General features: G+C 46.7%; 1 protein-coding gene across 1 annotated transcript in view; it reads right to left on the bottom strand.

The window, feature by feature from the left end:
* BCAP31 (B cell receptor associated protein 31) overlaps window positions 1-13,883 on the bottom strand; it is a 34,104-nt gene extending 20,221 nt beyond the window's left edge. Inside the window, exons 1-4 of the mRNA XM_066250400.1 lie at window positions 13,751-13,883; window positions 12,616-12,748; window positions 10,185-10,285; window positions 2,377-2,524 (exon numbers count right to left, since the gene is read on the bottom strand). Of these exons, the coding sequence (XP_066106497.1) occupies window positions 2,377-2,524; window positions 10,185-10,285; window positions 12,616-12,707 (341 nt within the window). The 5' untranslated portion in view covers window positions 12,708-12,748; window positions 13,751-13,883. The remainder of the gene's footprint in view (window positions 1-2,376; window positions 2,525-10,184; window positions 10,286-12,615; window positions 12,749-13,750) is intronic.
* Window positions 13,884-14,189: the final 306 nt, after the last annotated feature.

Genomic DNA, 14,189 nt, shown 5'->3' with positions numbered 1-14,189 from the left:
AACCCACCAATACAGCCATGGATTCTGAGAGGCAGCTAACCTCCCTGCTGTGCACTTCCTCCTAGCTTCTACATCTCCCTGCATCTGCTCACTATGACAATCGTCCTCAGCAAGAAACAATGAGTGGGTTTGAGCAGGTCAGGGGTAGAACACAAGCTTCTGAGACCTCTGTTTGGATGGAGCTGATCCACAGGGCAGCCACACATAGAAGTTAGGATTCCACCCAATGACACTGTTATGCCAGCATGGGGTCCACACTTCAACAGCTGGTCCATAAGAATTGAATCGTTCTGCTGAAATCCACATATACTAGCTCAACATAAGGCAGACTGAGAGAATTGGCTCTCTAGGAATTCAGAGTATTTGCCAACGATGCCTCTTCTCTCTGAAAGCACACAAGCTATTCTTTCTAGAACATGGCTTGAGATCAGAATCAGACCTTCCCATTCTGGTTACTGTCTCATCTACCTTTTCCCTCCTTTGGAAATTTGGATACTTGCCTGTCTGTAGTCTTCTAGAATCTCTCCCGCCCTGCAATTGTGATTTCTACAAACTATCACAAGAGCTTCCAACATAATATCATCAAGTCCAAGTAGAAGCTAAGTCATTTTGAGTAGCTGGGCACTCCAGTGAACCTTTGCCCTTCTGGGGTTTAATCATCTCATCCCAATGCTTCTTTGACTCTTGACCTTCTGCCCACCATTCCTTACCTGACAGCGAAACATCAAGGGGACTATCTTCTCCTGATGTCCTACACCGTGTTTCAATCCAGACCACTGAAGGCTTCTGCCTTCCTGATACTATTCTTAAACTCTGTGTGCTCTTCTGGAGCAGTTCTTGCTTTTATTCCTGTCCTTCCCATCATTCAGAGGAGATATGAGCTGGCTGGGGAACCCTGAGTAAACTCTGTGGTCCATCAAACTGGTGGTGCCATCGTGTCCCATTCTCTGCCATGGCACCCATGCAGATGGACTCAGAATCCACCTGGCCCTTCAGACCTGCCTCCCTGAAGGCTCAGCCTACAAGATCATCATCTTTCTCACAGCTTCCTGAAACCCTAAAGTTCTAGGGTCTGTGTCCACCTCCTCCCAGCCTTCTCAATTCCCAAGTCTGTGATCCGACAGCTCACCATGAAGAGCTGACTGCCTTTCCCAGCGCACCCCTGCCACTTTCCAACTCTGACCCAGAGAGGGCAGGTATACCTGAGCAACTGACTTTCCTGAAAAACTGAAACCCAGACAAGCAGTCATTATAATGCCTAGTAAAAAAGGGTGTCCAGGTGATGGGTGGTGGGAGAACCCAGCCCAAGAAACCACACATTCACCCTGCTTCTGAGTATCCACACAGCAAGCCTCTTCCCAATACCTCTGAAAGCCCTTGGCCTGAATAGAACATCTACCCCCTGCCAGTCAGCATACTTGAGTACAGCCAGACCTCCCAATCAGAACCCCTGTAGGCAGGAAGCAGTAAACTAGCCCTGAGCTCAGACAGGTACATTCTATCAGTCTAGTCTTGCCCTACTAGCTAGTCCCATGGCTTTAATCAAGGCATTCACACTTACAAAAACAAACACCAGGGACACGCAGACTGCCATGGAGCACAATATGTTCCCACAGGTCTAACATCTGGGAAGGATCTGGGGACATAGTTTCAGGCCCTTCATGCCATCTCTGCCCACTCCTCCCAGGGCAGGACCCCATACACAGAAAGCCCGTTTAATTGGTCCTTTTTTGTTGCTGTTGTTGTTGGATTCAGTTTACTGATATATTTTTTTTTATTATTGATTTGAGAGAGAGAGAGAGAGAGAGAGAGAGAGAGACAGGAAGAGAAAAGAGGGAGGAGAGAAATGAGAAGCATTAACTTATAGTTGCTTCATTTTAGTTGTTCACTGACTGCTTCTCAACATGCTTTGACTGGGGGGGCCCTACAGAGCCAGTGACCACTTACTCAGGACAGCAACCTTGGGCTCAAGCCAGCGACCATGGGATCATATCAATGACCACATGCTCAAGCTGACGAGCCTGTGCTCAAATTGGCAACCCTGAGGTTTCGAACCAGGGACCTCAGTGTCCCAGGTCAATGCTCTATCCACTGTGCCACCACAGGTCAGGCTAATTGGTCCCTTTTAAACTGGGCTCCAAAAGGCCTCTCCCAGAGGAGGGAAACACCTCATTTACTTTACACTATATACCGAGAGCAAGCTGCTAATGAGCTTGCCCTAAAAGAGCACATGGCAAGTGTGGCAGAGCCAGAAGTTGGGTCTTCTCTGTGTGGCTCCCCTAACATAGGTCTCCAGTTCAAGGCCATGAACTGAGGAGTCAAAGTCACAGGCTAGCCCAGGGGTGCCCTCACAGCCCCTCATCCCTCTCCACTCACAAGGACAGCAGCAAGGAAAAGCCAGCAATGTAGAGGTTCCTCTGGGCACGGAACAGCTTCATGTGGAAGTGCTCCACAGCCCCAGGGTTGTTCTGGAGGTTCACTTTCTCTGTCACGTCATCGTACTTCCAAATCTCACGTTTAGCATCTGCAGTTGAACAAAAAGGAGAAACAGGGTTTAACTAGCTCTGGAACAACAAGTCTGGGCTGTACAGCTGAGACAGTGTGAGTCAGAGAGGCCTTGGTTCCCTCAAACCATCTCCCGTTATTGCCCCTTCTACACACACCTCAGGGATGTCTTCCAGAGCTCTGCCCTCAGACCCTCTCTCTCCTCCAGCTTTTCTCATGTCCCTCCCTGGCCCCACTGTATCCAGGCTACATGCTTGCTCTCTATGTCAAGATGCTAAGCAAGTATGAGGTGTTGCTAGCCAGGAGCAGCTTCCCTTTCCCATGGTTCCCCCCTACCGCCAATGTCTGGTTCTGTTTATCTCAAGTCAGGCAGGCCATCAGCCACCCCACTGATAAGCCAGGGTAGCCCTGTTTATGGAAATGTCTGCTAAGGAGACACGAGCTACTCAGGATGCCTGCTAAAGATTCAAGAGTTTTTCAATCCAATAAAAAAATGGGAAGAGGATATGAACAGACACTTCTCCCAGGAAGAAATACAAATGGCCAACAGATATATGAAAAGATGCTCATCTTCTTTAGCTATTAGAGAAATGCAAATCAAAACTGCAATGAGATACCACCTCACACCTGTTCGATTAGCTATTATTAGCAAGACAGGTAATAGCAAATGTTGGAGAGGATGTGGAGAAAAAGGAACCCTTATACACTGTTGGTGGGAATGTAAAGTAGTACAACCATTATGGAAGAAAGTATGGTGGTTCCTCAAAAAACTGAAAATAGAACTACCTTATGACCCAGCAATCCCTCTACTGGGTATATACCCCAAAAACTCAGAAACATTGATACGTAAAGACACATGCAGCCCCTTGTTTATTGCAGCATTGTTCACAGTGGCCAGGACATGGAAACAACCAAAAAGCCCGTCAATAGATGACTGGATAAAGAAGATGTGGCACATATACACTATGGAATACTACTCAGCCATAAGAAATGATGACATCGGAACATTTACAGCAAAATGGTGGGATCTTGATAACATGATACGAAGCGAAATAAGTAAATCAGAAAAAACCAGGAACTGCATTATTCCATACGTAGGTGGGACATAAAAGTGAAACTAAGAGACATTGATAAGAGTGTGGTGGTTACGGGGGGGAGGGGGGAATGGGAGAGGGAAAGGGGGAGGGGGAGGGGCACAAAGAAAACTAGATAGAAGGTGACAGAGGACAATCTGACTTTGGGTGATGGGTATGCAACATAATTGAACGACAAGATAACCTGGACTTGTTATCTTTGAATATATGTATCCTGATTTATTGATGTCACCCCATTAAAAAAATAAAATTAAAAAAAAAAGATTCAAGAGTTTTCATTTCTAAGCTTTGTAATGGGTTTTATTATTTAAATCATTTTATTAGGATTAAAAGAAGTAATTCCTGCTCATAAAAAGTTCATACAGCCCAGCCTGACCTGTGGTGGCACAGTGGACAGAGCGCTGACCTGAAAAGCTGAGGTTGCCAGTTCAAAACCCTGGGCTTGCCCAGTCAAGACACACATGAGAAGCAACTAATGAACAGCCAGAGTGGAGCAACTATTTCTTGTCCCCCTGCCCCCGTAAAGTCAACAAATAAAATCTTTAAAAATAAAAAGTTCAAACAGTGCAGAAATGTGGAAAAAGAAAGAACCTCATAACACCATCACTTCCAGGAGGATGTACAATATGTGGCCATCTTATCTAAAGCTATCACTTTCACTCGCGGTACCCTGTTATTCTCTTGGCGATACACACCCATATCTGAAATTAGCCTAATTACAGGTTTATGGTCCGTCTCCCCAAATTAAACTATAAACTCTAGGAGAACAGAAATCTCTTCTACTATATCCCCAGGGCCCAGCTCTGGGTGCACAGGGGGCATGTAAATAACTGCTGAATGGTGAACAGCCTCTGTTCCTGAAGGTTAGACATACAGCACTCCAGTTAATCTTTTTACACCTATTATGTTTGTAAAGTAGAAACAGAACCATCCCATACCTACTGCTCTCTCCCCTACCCTGAAACATCTTTTTAAGTCAATACATAAAGACCTACCTAAAAAGGGCCCTTTATAGATCCCCATATAAGAGGAGCAAGGTATCAGTTTATGGGTATTATTTGATTCTTTTTTTTTTAAGTGAGAGGAGGGGGGATAGAGAGACTCCTGCATGCGCCCCAACCAGAATCCACCCAGGAACCCTCATCTATGGCCAATGCTCGAATCAACTGAGCCATCCTCAATGCCTGGGGCCAACTCTCAAACCAATAAAGCCACTGGCTACAGGAGAAGAGAGAAAGGAGAGGGAGGGGAAGAGAAGCAGATGGTCACTTTTCAAGTGTTCCCTGACAGGGCATAGAACCCAGGACTTCTGCATGCCGGACCAACGCTCTACCCACTGAGAAAACCAGCCAGAGCCTATTCTTTGATTCTTAATTTGTGATTTGAGACTGCTTGTTTGTGTGTGTGTGTGACAGAGACAGAGAGACATAGAGAGGGACAGACAGGGAGAGATGAGAAGCATCAATTCTTCACTGCAGCTCCTTAGTTGTTCATTGATGGCTTTCTCGTGTGTCTTGGCGACGTGGGGGGGCTACAGCAGAGCGAGTGACCTTTGGGCTCAAGCTAGCAACTTTGGACTTCAAACCAGCGACCTTTGGGCTCAAGCCAGCGACCATGGGGTCATGTCTATGATCCCACACTCAAGCCAGCGACCCTGCACTCAAGCAGGGTAAGCCCATGCTCAAGCCGGATGAGCCCCACGCTCAAGCCAGCAACCTCAGGTTTCAAACCTATGTCCTCTGCGTCCCAGTCTGATGCTCTATCCACTGTACCACGGCCTGGTCAGGCAGAGACTGCTTGGTTAAGCTGATCTTACATTATAAAAATCTGCCTTCCCTTAACTGGTAACTCTGTGTTAAATCTGTATCATAAAGCAAGCACTCTCCAACTCTATTAGTAGGATATAAAGTGGGCAACTCATCTATTTGCAATGGACAATTGCACGTTCCTACCTCCCCACATTCCTATGTGGAATCCTAACCCCCAATGGTATGATGGCATTAGGAAGTGGGGCCTTTAGGAGGTGATTAGGTCATAAGTACAAGGCCCTCATAAAAGGGACCCCAGAAAAATCCCTCATCCCCTTCTGCCATGTGAGGATACAGCAATAAGGCAGTTGTCTATGCACCAGGAAGAGAGTTCTCATTACACACCAATTCTGCTGGCACCTTAATCCTGCACTTCCAGCCTCCAGAACCGAGAGAAATAAATGTCTGTTTTTTAAGCCACCCAGTCTATTGTATTTTTGTTATAGCAGCCCAAACTAAGACAAAGGATTTAAATGGTTCATGCCCTTGGATTCATCAATTCTACTTCTATAAATCTATCCTATAGAAACACTTGAATCAATGTGCAATGATATTAGGATGCCTAATAAAAAGAAATTAAATTACAGTATAACCATATGACAGGAGACAAGTATACCTCACCTTATTGCACTTCACAGATATTGAGTTTTCATCAACATTGACGCAGGACCTTCCGCCAGCAAAAAAATTACAACTCACTGAAAGCAAAACTGGCTAACATTTCTAAACAGTAAAGTATTTTTAGTTAAGGTAGAGTACGTACGTCATTTTTATAGACATAATGCTATTACACACTTAATAGTAATAACTTTTCAAAAAATAAAATTAGTTCCAGTTACAGTTTTATTAACTTAAAATTGTTTGGTACAATTTATGGAAACAAGAACATACATTTGCCTTTTCTAAATGTTGCCTTACATATGTACGATCGTGCTCTGGATGGTCCGGAGACACGAGGACATACATGAACGTTTGTACTATTCAAAGGGTTAATTGCAGTGGTCTGGAACTGAACTCACAGTATCTCTGAGGTATGCCTGTACAATCGGACCTTCATATCCCTGGGTTACACATCTGTGGACTCAACCAAATGCGTTAAAAAAATATTCAGGGGAAAAATGGTACATTGCTGCTGACATGTACTTTGAATGAAACTTATGATGGTCATGTCTACACTGGACATGTACTTACATTTTTGTCATTATTCCCTAAACATTACAGTATACCAACTATTTTCATAGCATTACATGTATTGTCACAAATAATCTAGAGATGATTTAAAGTATATGGTAGGATGTGCATAGGTTATATGCAAATATTACACCACTTTACATAAGGTGAGCACCCACGGTATTTAGTATCCACCAGAGTCCTGGAACCAATCCCCCACAGATACCAAGGAATGACAATATTATACAAACTTGCTGTTAAAAGATGTCTAAGAGGCCCTGGCTGGATAGCTTGGTTGGTTAGAGCACCATCCTGAAGCACAAAAGTTGCTGGTTCGATCCCCATTCAGGGCACATATAGGAGCAGATCAATGTTCCTATCTCTCTATCTCTCCCTCTCTCTAAAATCAATACAATTAACATTTTAAAAAAAAGATATCTAAGATATAGTAAGTGGGAAAAATGCATAATCCAAAACAGTGTATAATGTATTCATAAACATATCAAAATAGAAAATACCTATGGAAATGTAAAATAAAGCATTAATGATGGTTAGCTATGAGACACAGGATTATCGGTGACTTTATAGGTTAAATTTCTAAATTTTTTAAAATGTTATTTTTTGTGATTACAAAACATGTGTTCTACACTGTCATCTGCATCTAGGAACCCTACCACCTTAAAGACTACCTTGGCTGATGGCAAAGAGCAGATTGGGGATGGGGGTATTAGGCCATGCTAGCACAAGTCATGCAACAAGAGTACTACCCTCCCTATCTCAGGCCTCTAGCCCAGGGCAGTTGACCCTGGACCCTCATCAAGCCCACTCCCTAGTCAGTTCTGCCCTAGGCCCCCCTCAGTGAAGACTAGGGGCCAGCCAGTAGTATAGCTCTAACCGGTATCCCCATCACCTTTCACTAGTATTTGCTACCAGCTAACCCTTCTATTTGCAGAAGCTGCTACAGGCCTCTCTAGAATACGATGATTACCAGTAGAGTAGGAAGCAGCCTGTCATCATAGCCAGATGTCTCTCTAGAACAGGGGTCCCCAAACTTTTTACACAGGGGGCCAGTTCACTGTCCCTCAGACCGCTGGAGGGCCGGACTATAAAAAAAACTATGAACAAATCCCTATGCACACTGCACATATCTTATTTTAAAATAAAAAAATGGGAACAAATATAATATTTAAAATAAAGAACAAGTAAATTTAAATCAACAAACTGACCAGTATTTCAATGGGAACTATGGGTTTGCTTTTGGCTAATGAGATGGTCAATGTGCTCCTCTCAATGACCACCAATGAAAGAGGTGCTTCTTCCAGAAGTGCGGCGGGGGCCAGATAAATGGCCTCAGGGGGCCGCATGCGGCCCGTGGGCCGTAGTTTGGGGACCCCTGCTCTAGAACTTTCAAGCAATTCCCCAACTCCAACAAAGAAGAATGGTGCCTTTGTTAACTACTAGATTCTCTGCAAAGGGCCTTCCTGGCCCATTAGGCTGTGTTAAGAAATGGAGAGCTCCGAGAGTCTTATTTGCAAAATGGCAAGGCCCTGAGGAAACACCACCAGCACAGTCACTCTCTGCCCTAATTCTCATCCCCACCCACACCTGAAAACCAAAAGAACACGAAAAGCGCCTGACCAGGCCATGGCGCAGTGGATAGAGCGTTGGACTGGGATGCGGAAGGATCCAGGTTCGAGACCCCAAGGTCGCCAGCTTGAGCGCGGGCTCATCTGGTTTGAGCAAAAAGGCTCACTGGCTCGGACCCAAGGACGCTGGCTCCAGCAAGGGGTTGCTCAGTCTGCTGAAGGCCCATGGTCAAGGCACATATGAGAAAGCAATCAATGAACAACTAAGAAGTCACAACGCGCAACGAGAAACTAATGATTGATGCTTCTCATCTCTCTCCGTTCCTGTCTGTCTGTCCCTGTCTATCTCTGCCTCTGTAAAAAAAAAAAAAAAAAAAAAAAAAAAGAACACAAAAAGCCTGGCTGTGCATATTCCCTACCCACTGTGGGATCAGGAGAGGATGCTGATTGAAAGAGCTACCTCTCAGAGACTGGTCAAGTATTTCAACAGCAAGGTATGCAGGCAACTGGCACCCACCCTACATGGCTAGGAATGAGCAGGCTGCACCTAAATACATCCCATCAGGCCCTGAGATATTAGGAAGAAGAAAGGCCTAATATAGCAGCTAGTGGGTGGGAACATGCAAGTTCCCCTAAACTCTGGCCTCCTGGCCTCCCACACCCCGTCACATTTCTGCTGGGGACTAGGAAGAAGAGTGCTTTGAACTTAAGCAAACATCAGATACCTTAGAGCAGTGATTTTCAACCTTTTTTTTTCATGGCACAAACACACACTAATTACTAAGGTCAGTGCCCCTGACTAAATACAACCATTTTCATCTCATGGCACAAATAAATTAGTTACTAAAGAAGAAGAGGTCAGGGCCCCTTTTTCTTTAGTAATTAGTTTATGAGTGCGTGAGAAACAAAGGTTGAAAATCACTGCCTTAGAGACAGGACAACTGTCTGTGGCAGAACCAAGCAAATACTTCGGAGTCCAAGCAGGGGGACGTACTGATCACTAACCACAGCAAAACATACATTTAACATCCAGATGAGAGCTTCACTAATCCCTCTGCAAAATGTGTGCCTCCATCTTAGCACCACCTACCCCACCTACCCCTAGGCCCCATCTCGGAGCATGCCTAGAACCAGTTAATCTTTCAAGTCCCTGCTCGTTTGGCGTGTGCCTCAAGGTGTGGTTTATAGAACTTTAGAACTGGGACCTGGCCAGTTAGTTCAGGGGATAGCACGTCGGCACAGTGTATGTATAAACATTCTGGGTTCAATTCCCGGTCAGGACACACAAGAGAAGCAACTATCTGTTTCTCTCCCCCTCTCTCCTCCTTCTCCTCCTGCAGTCTACTACCTGGCACTGAGGATAGCTCGGTTGATTCGAGTATCAGCCCCAGATGGGGGTTGCCGGGTGGATCAGGTCAAGGAGCATGTGGGAGTCTATTTCACTCTCTCTCCTCCTAATAAAAAAAAAACAACTTCAGACCTGAAAAAACCTGGAAAGATCTAAGTGTGACCCAGATTCACAGAGGTTTGGGATCTGCTCCCTAGATATGCTACCAAACCTCTTGGTACTCCTATACTACAGGACACAGCAGCTTCCTTACCAGCTAGGCTTCCTGTCTACTTGGTCACTCAGTCCCCTAATCATGGCCTATTTCATGCAGAGAAGATTGATGTTACTGTCTAAGTAACTAGACAGCAGGACTACTTAGACCAAGGTCAGCATGGGCCAATTAGTTTCTCTTGGTTTCTGTTCTGGAACTACCCTGAGAAGCTGCCCTAGAGACATGAGGGACCATGTCACAGGGACCACAAAGACTGCTGGTAAGAGTGAAAGTCTTGCCAGCAGTATGCTCTTCACGGATGAAGGGAGTTTCTTCTCCAAGAGAAAAACAGAGGCACTTAAGTAGTCTCTGAGAGGCCAAAGCTGTATGCTACACGTGGAACATGGCACAGGGCTTTGCAGCAAAGACCATGGCAAAGGGTCTAGGTCACATAGCTGCCCTCAGCCACAGCTCACTCACCAACAACCAGCAGCACAAGGATGACAATGAGAACCACAAAGAAGGTGTTGCTGTAGGCCACTACCAACTCCACAAGGCGGGACTTAAAAATCTTCTGCCATCTGTGAAGAAAACAAAAAAGACAGGAGCTATAGAGAAAGAACACACTTGGGATCTTGGCCTTGAAAACAGAAACCCAGTTTTGCAGTCTTCTCTAATGGTCGAATATCCCATACAGACTCAGCCTCAGCTGCCTGCACTTTTCCAATTTATGACATCCGTTCAAGGGTGTTTTTAAAAAGAGATGGTTGCCTGACCAGGTGGTGGCACAGTGGATAGGGCATCGTCCTAGGACGCTGAGGACTCAGGTTCAAAACCCCGAGGTTACCAGCCTGAGTGCAGGCTCACCATCGTGAGCACAGGGTCGCTAGGCTTAAGCATGGGATCATAGACATGACCCCGTGGTCTCTGACTTAAGCCCAAAGGATGCTGGCTTAAAGCCCAAGGTCTCTGGCTTGAGCAAGGGGTCACTTGCTCTGCTTTAACCCCCCAGTTCAAGGCACATATGAGCAATCAATGAACAACTAAGGTGCCACACAAAGAATTGATGCTTCTCATCTCTCTCCCTTCCTGTCTGTCTGTTCGTCCCTGCCTCTCTCTCTCACTTTAAAAAAAAAAAAAAGAGATGCTTATCCATAAATAAAAATTTATAGAAAACCAGCCTTAAACACTAGTAGTCCCTGGGAAAGGAAATGGGAAACTTACTTTCCATTGCATTCCTGCACATAATATTTAAAATCCTTGCCACATATACATTTAAAAATTTTTTTTAATTGATTTTAGAGAAACAGACAGGAAGAGAATGAGAGCAAGAAGCATCAACTTGTAGTTGCTTCACTTTAGTTGTTCACTAACTGCCTCTCAAGCATGCCTTGACCAAGGAGCTCAAGCCAAACCAAGGACCCCTGCTCAAGCCAGTAACCTTGGGGTTCAAGCCAGAGACCTTAGGATCATGTTGATGATACTGTCCTCAAGCCAGAGACTTCAGGGTTTCAAACCAAGGCCCTAGGTTGACAATCTATCCACTGCGCCACCACCGGTGAGGCTATTTCTTAAAAATTGCTTTTTCCACATGACCAACCTTGGCTCATCTAGAATCCCACCACCCTGGGTTATTATGAGGCAAACCGATCCTCCCTTCATTTCCCTCAACAAATACTTCAGGATATAGCTCTAGCAGAGAAAAACCTTCAAAAGTATTTAATGTAATCACAACACCATTACCAAACCTCAAGAAAATCAGTAAGAATCCCTCATTATCAAAGCCAGAATCCCAAAGTCCAATTGTTGCCAATTTTTAATAGCTAGTTTATTTGATTCCAGATGGAGAAAGGTTCTAATTCTTCACTTAACTGAAAATACCTTAAATCTCTCTCTTATACTATGAGCCCTCCCCTTGCCCTCTTTTTTCTTTCCCAATTTACTTTATTCAGAAACCAGGTTGCATATCCTACAAAACTTCCCAGACTGCAGCTCCAAGGGGCCTCTGTCTCTGTATTTCCTCCTAACTATATGATCTGTAAAAATTCAGGTCTAGCTTTTGGCAAGACTATTCCTTAAGCAGTGCTGCATACTGTCTATTGTATCACATCAGGTGTCTGTAGTTTTCATTAAAAACAGCTTTAAAAATATCTGTGGTGCCTGACCTGTGGTGGTGCAGTGGATAAAGTGTCAACCTGGACGCTGCGGTCACCAGTTTGAAGCACCAGGCTCGCCTGGTCAAGGCACATACAGGAAGTAACTACTATGAGCTGATGCTTCCATTCCTTCCTCACCCTCCTCTCCCTAAAGTCAATAAATAAAATCTTAAGAAAAAAATCTGGGGAGACTCAGCCTTATTCATAATACTCTAATTTAAGTCAAGATGTGTTCACATGTTATATACAATTAAAAATTAACTTCTAATTAACTTTCATCAGGTCCTCTGTTCACTGAAAAAGAATATGGCTTCATCCTTCCCAGGCTGAGTAATGCTCATGAGGCTACTACGCTATGCCAGTGAGACTAGTGGGACAGAAGTCACCATATCAGCAACGTGATCCCATGGTGCAAGTCTTCCAGATCCCACACTGCCATCCTCTGAACCCCAGGGACCTACGGGGAGGCAGAAAAGAATCATTCCCAGAACCCTACCTAAAGCCAGGTCTTCTCACCTTTGGGGCATTCAGACCAGAAGGTGGGATACACAGGAAAAGAATTCAGCAAGATATGACAAAGCAGAAGTGTGGAAGGTTGGCAATAGTAAACACAATCCCTGCCACCCCCACCCTAGACACGTTCTACCTGTTTCTGTCTGGCCCCAATTCCAGGGTCTATCAACTTTATACACAGAAGCTACCGGGCTCGGCAACAGTCACCTTCTTGCTTTGCTAGCTTGCCCCACAGGCCATACCTTTTAGGTGAAATCAAGGGAATGCAGAGAAGCAGCACAGCAAAGACCTCTGCATAGAGGAAGGCGGCAACTACAGTCCACTGCAGACTCATCCTGTTGCTAGGTTTCCGACAGGGAGAGGTGAACTTGTTTCCTACAGGGCACGGAAGGAACAGGAGTCATGAAAACTGGACAGCCATACTACCCTAAAACCGGGCTCAACTCAGAAGGAAGACGAGTATTAATGCACAAAAGCCGGACCAATTACCACCTGCCACGTACCGAGGCCGAATCACTTTGCTGCCCTCCATTATGTGCTTAATACGTCCAGAGCCACCTCTCTGGACAATTCCTTTCCCCGCGGAGTCCAAGAGACTCCTTATGCCTGTTTAAGTGAGAATACGTTTTTAATAAAGATTACCTAGACAGGATGAAAGTCTCAATATCCATCAGGCCCACTCCCTTCCCAGCCATGGGGAGCTCTTCAGAAAAGGCTCCCAGCCAGCTCGTGGCGGCAGTACTTCAGTAACGCACTTTCTCCAAAAGCTAAGGTGTCCCCCACACATACCCAGAAGGCCCTTCCCTCTCAGCCCTTCCAAAGGGGCCGAGAGAAAACCAGCAGCTCCCTCTGGGGCTAGAGGGGGGGGCTAACGGGCTTTCCGACTGCGCCTGCCTCCGATGGGGCTGGACTCGAGTACTACCTCAAAAAAGCCCACAAGAACTACTACAGGGCGGGAGTCAGGGCCAAGAACAAACGTAGGACTCAACCAAGCACCTCACGACCCCATCCAGAGAAATTTCTAGAAGCTTCTCCTCAAAAGCCAGAGAAAACCCTCTCAGGAGCCCCATCGGCCACAGAGCTCACCAGGCTTGGGAGACCCCCGAGAGCAGCGCCCTTGCAGTCCCCCGACATGGCCTTGGCCCCGCACCCCGAAGGCTCTACCAGAGGGGCTTGGCCACCGCAGCCGGCGCTCACGCCCCCGGAGTCCAGCTCCACCCGCAGCCGCCCCGACTTTCCTCAGCCCAGCCCTGCCCCCACAGTCCAGGTTCGACCCTCGCCCAGGGCCTCTCCACGTTGCCCGCTGCTCGCAGTCGTCGAAGGGCTGGGGGAACCTCAGCCGCCCCGGGGCCCAACAACGCATCCGACCCCGCTCACCGAGTTTTCCACAGACGTGAAAACCTTCCGCTGATGCCGTCAAACTCTCCCACCGCGGTACCGACCCCGCCCCTTCCCCTGCAGCCGGAAACCGGAAGTGTAAGCAGGGTCCTACCCCACCCCAACCAGAGCGAGGCCCCTGTAGGCTCCGCCCAGACCGCTTTTCGCCCCGCCCCCCGGAGCCGACGCACGGATGCCCAGGACTAGGGAAGAAGCGGAGCTTTGGGAGCGCAGGGAGGCGGGGCGAGGCCTTGGCGGGAAGACGAGGGGGCCACTTCTCTAGCCCGCGCGGTCCTCCTACGTCTCTGTGGTCCGGGAAGGGGGCGGGGTCCGACCGTGGGGCGAGAACAGGGTGGGGCGCAGTGCTCCGGACTCCGCCTCTCGCCCCTCCTCCGCCACCCGCCCCTCCTCCGCCTCCCGCCCCTCCTTCGCCTCCTCC

The sequence above is a fragment of the Saccopteryx bilineata genome, chromosome X (genome assembly GCF_036850765.1).
Source record: "Saccopteryx bilineata isolate mSacBil1 chromosome X, mSacBil1_pri_phased_curated, whole genome shotgun sequence".
NCBI lineage: Eukaryota > Metazoa > Chordata > Mammalia > Chiroptera > Emballonuridae > Saccopteryx > Saccopteryx bilineata.
This window is presented reverse-complemented; position numbering and strand designations above follow the sequence as displayed.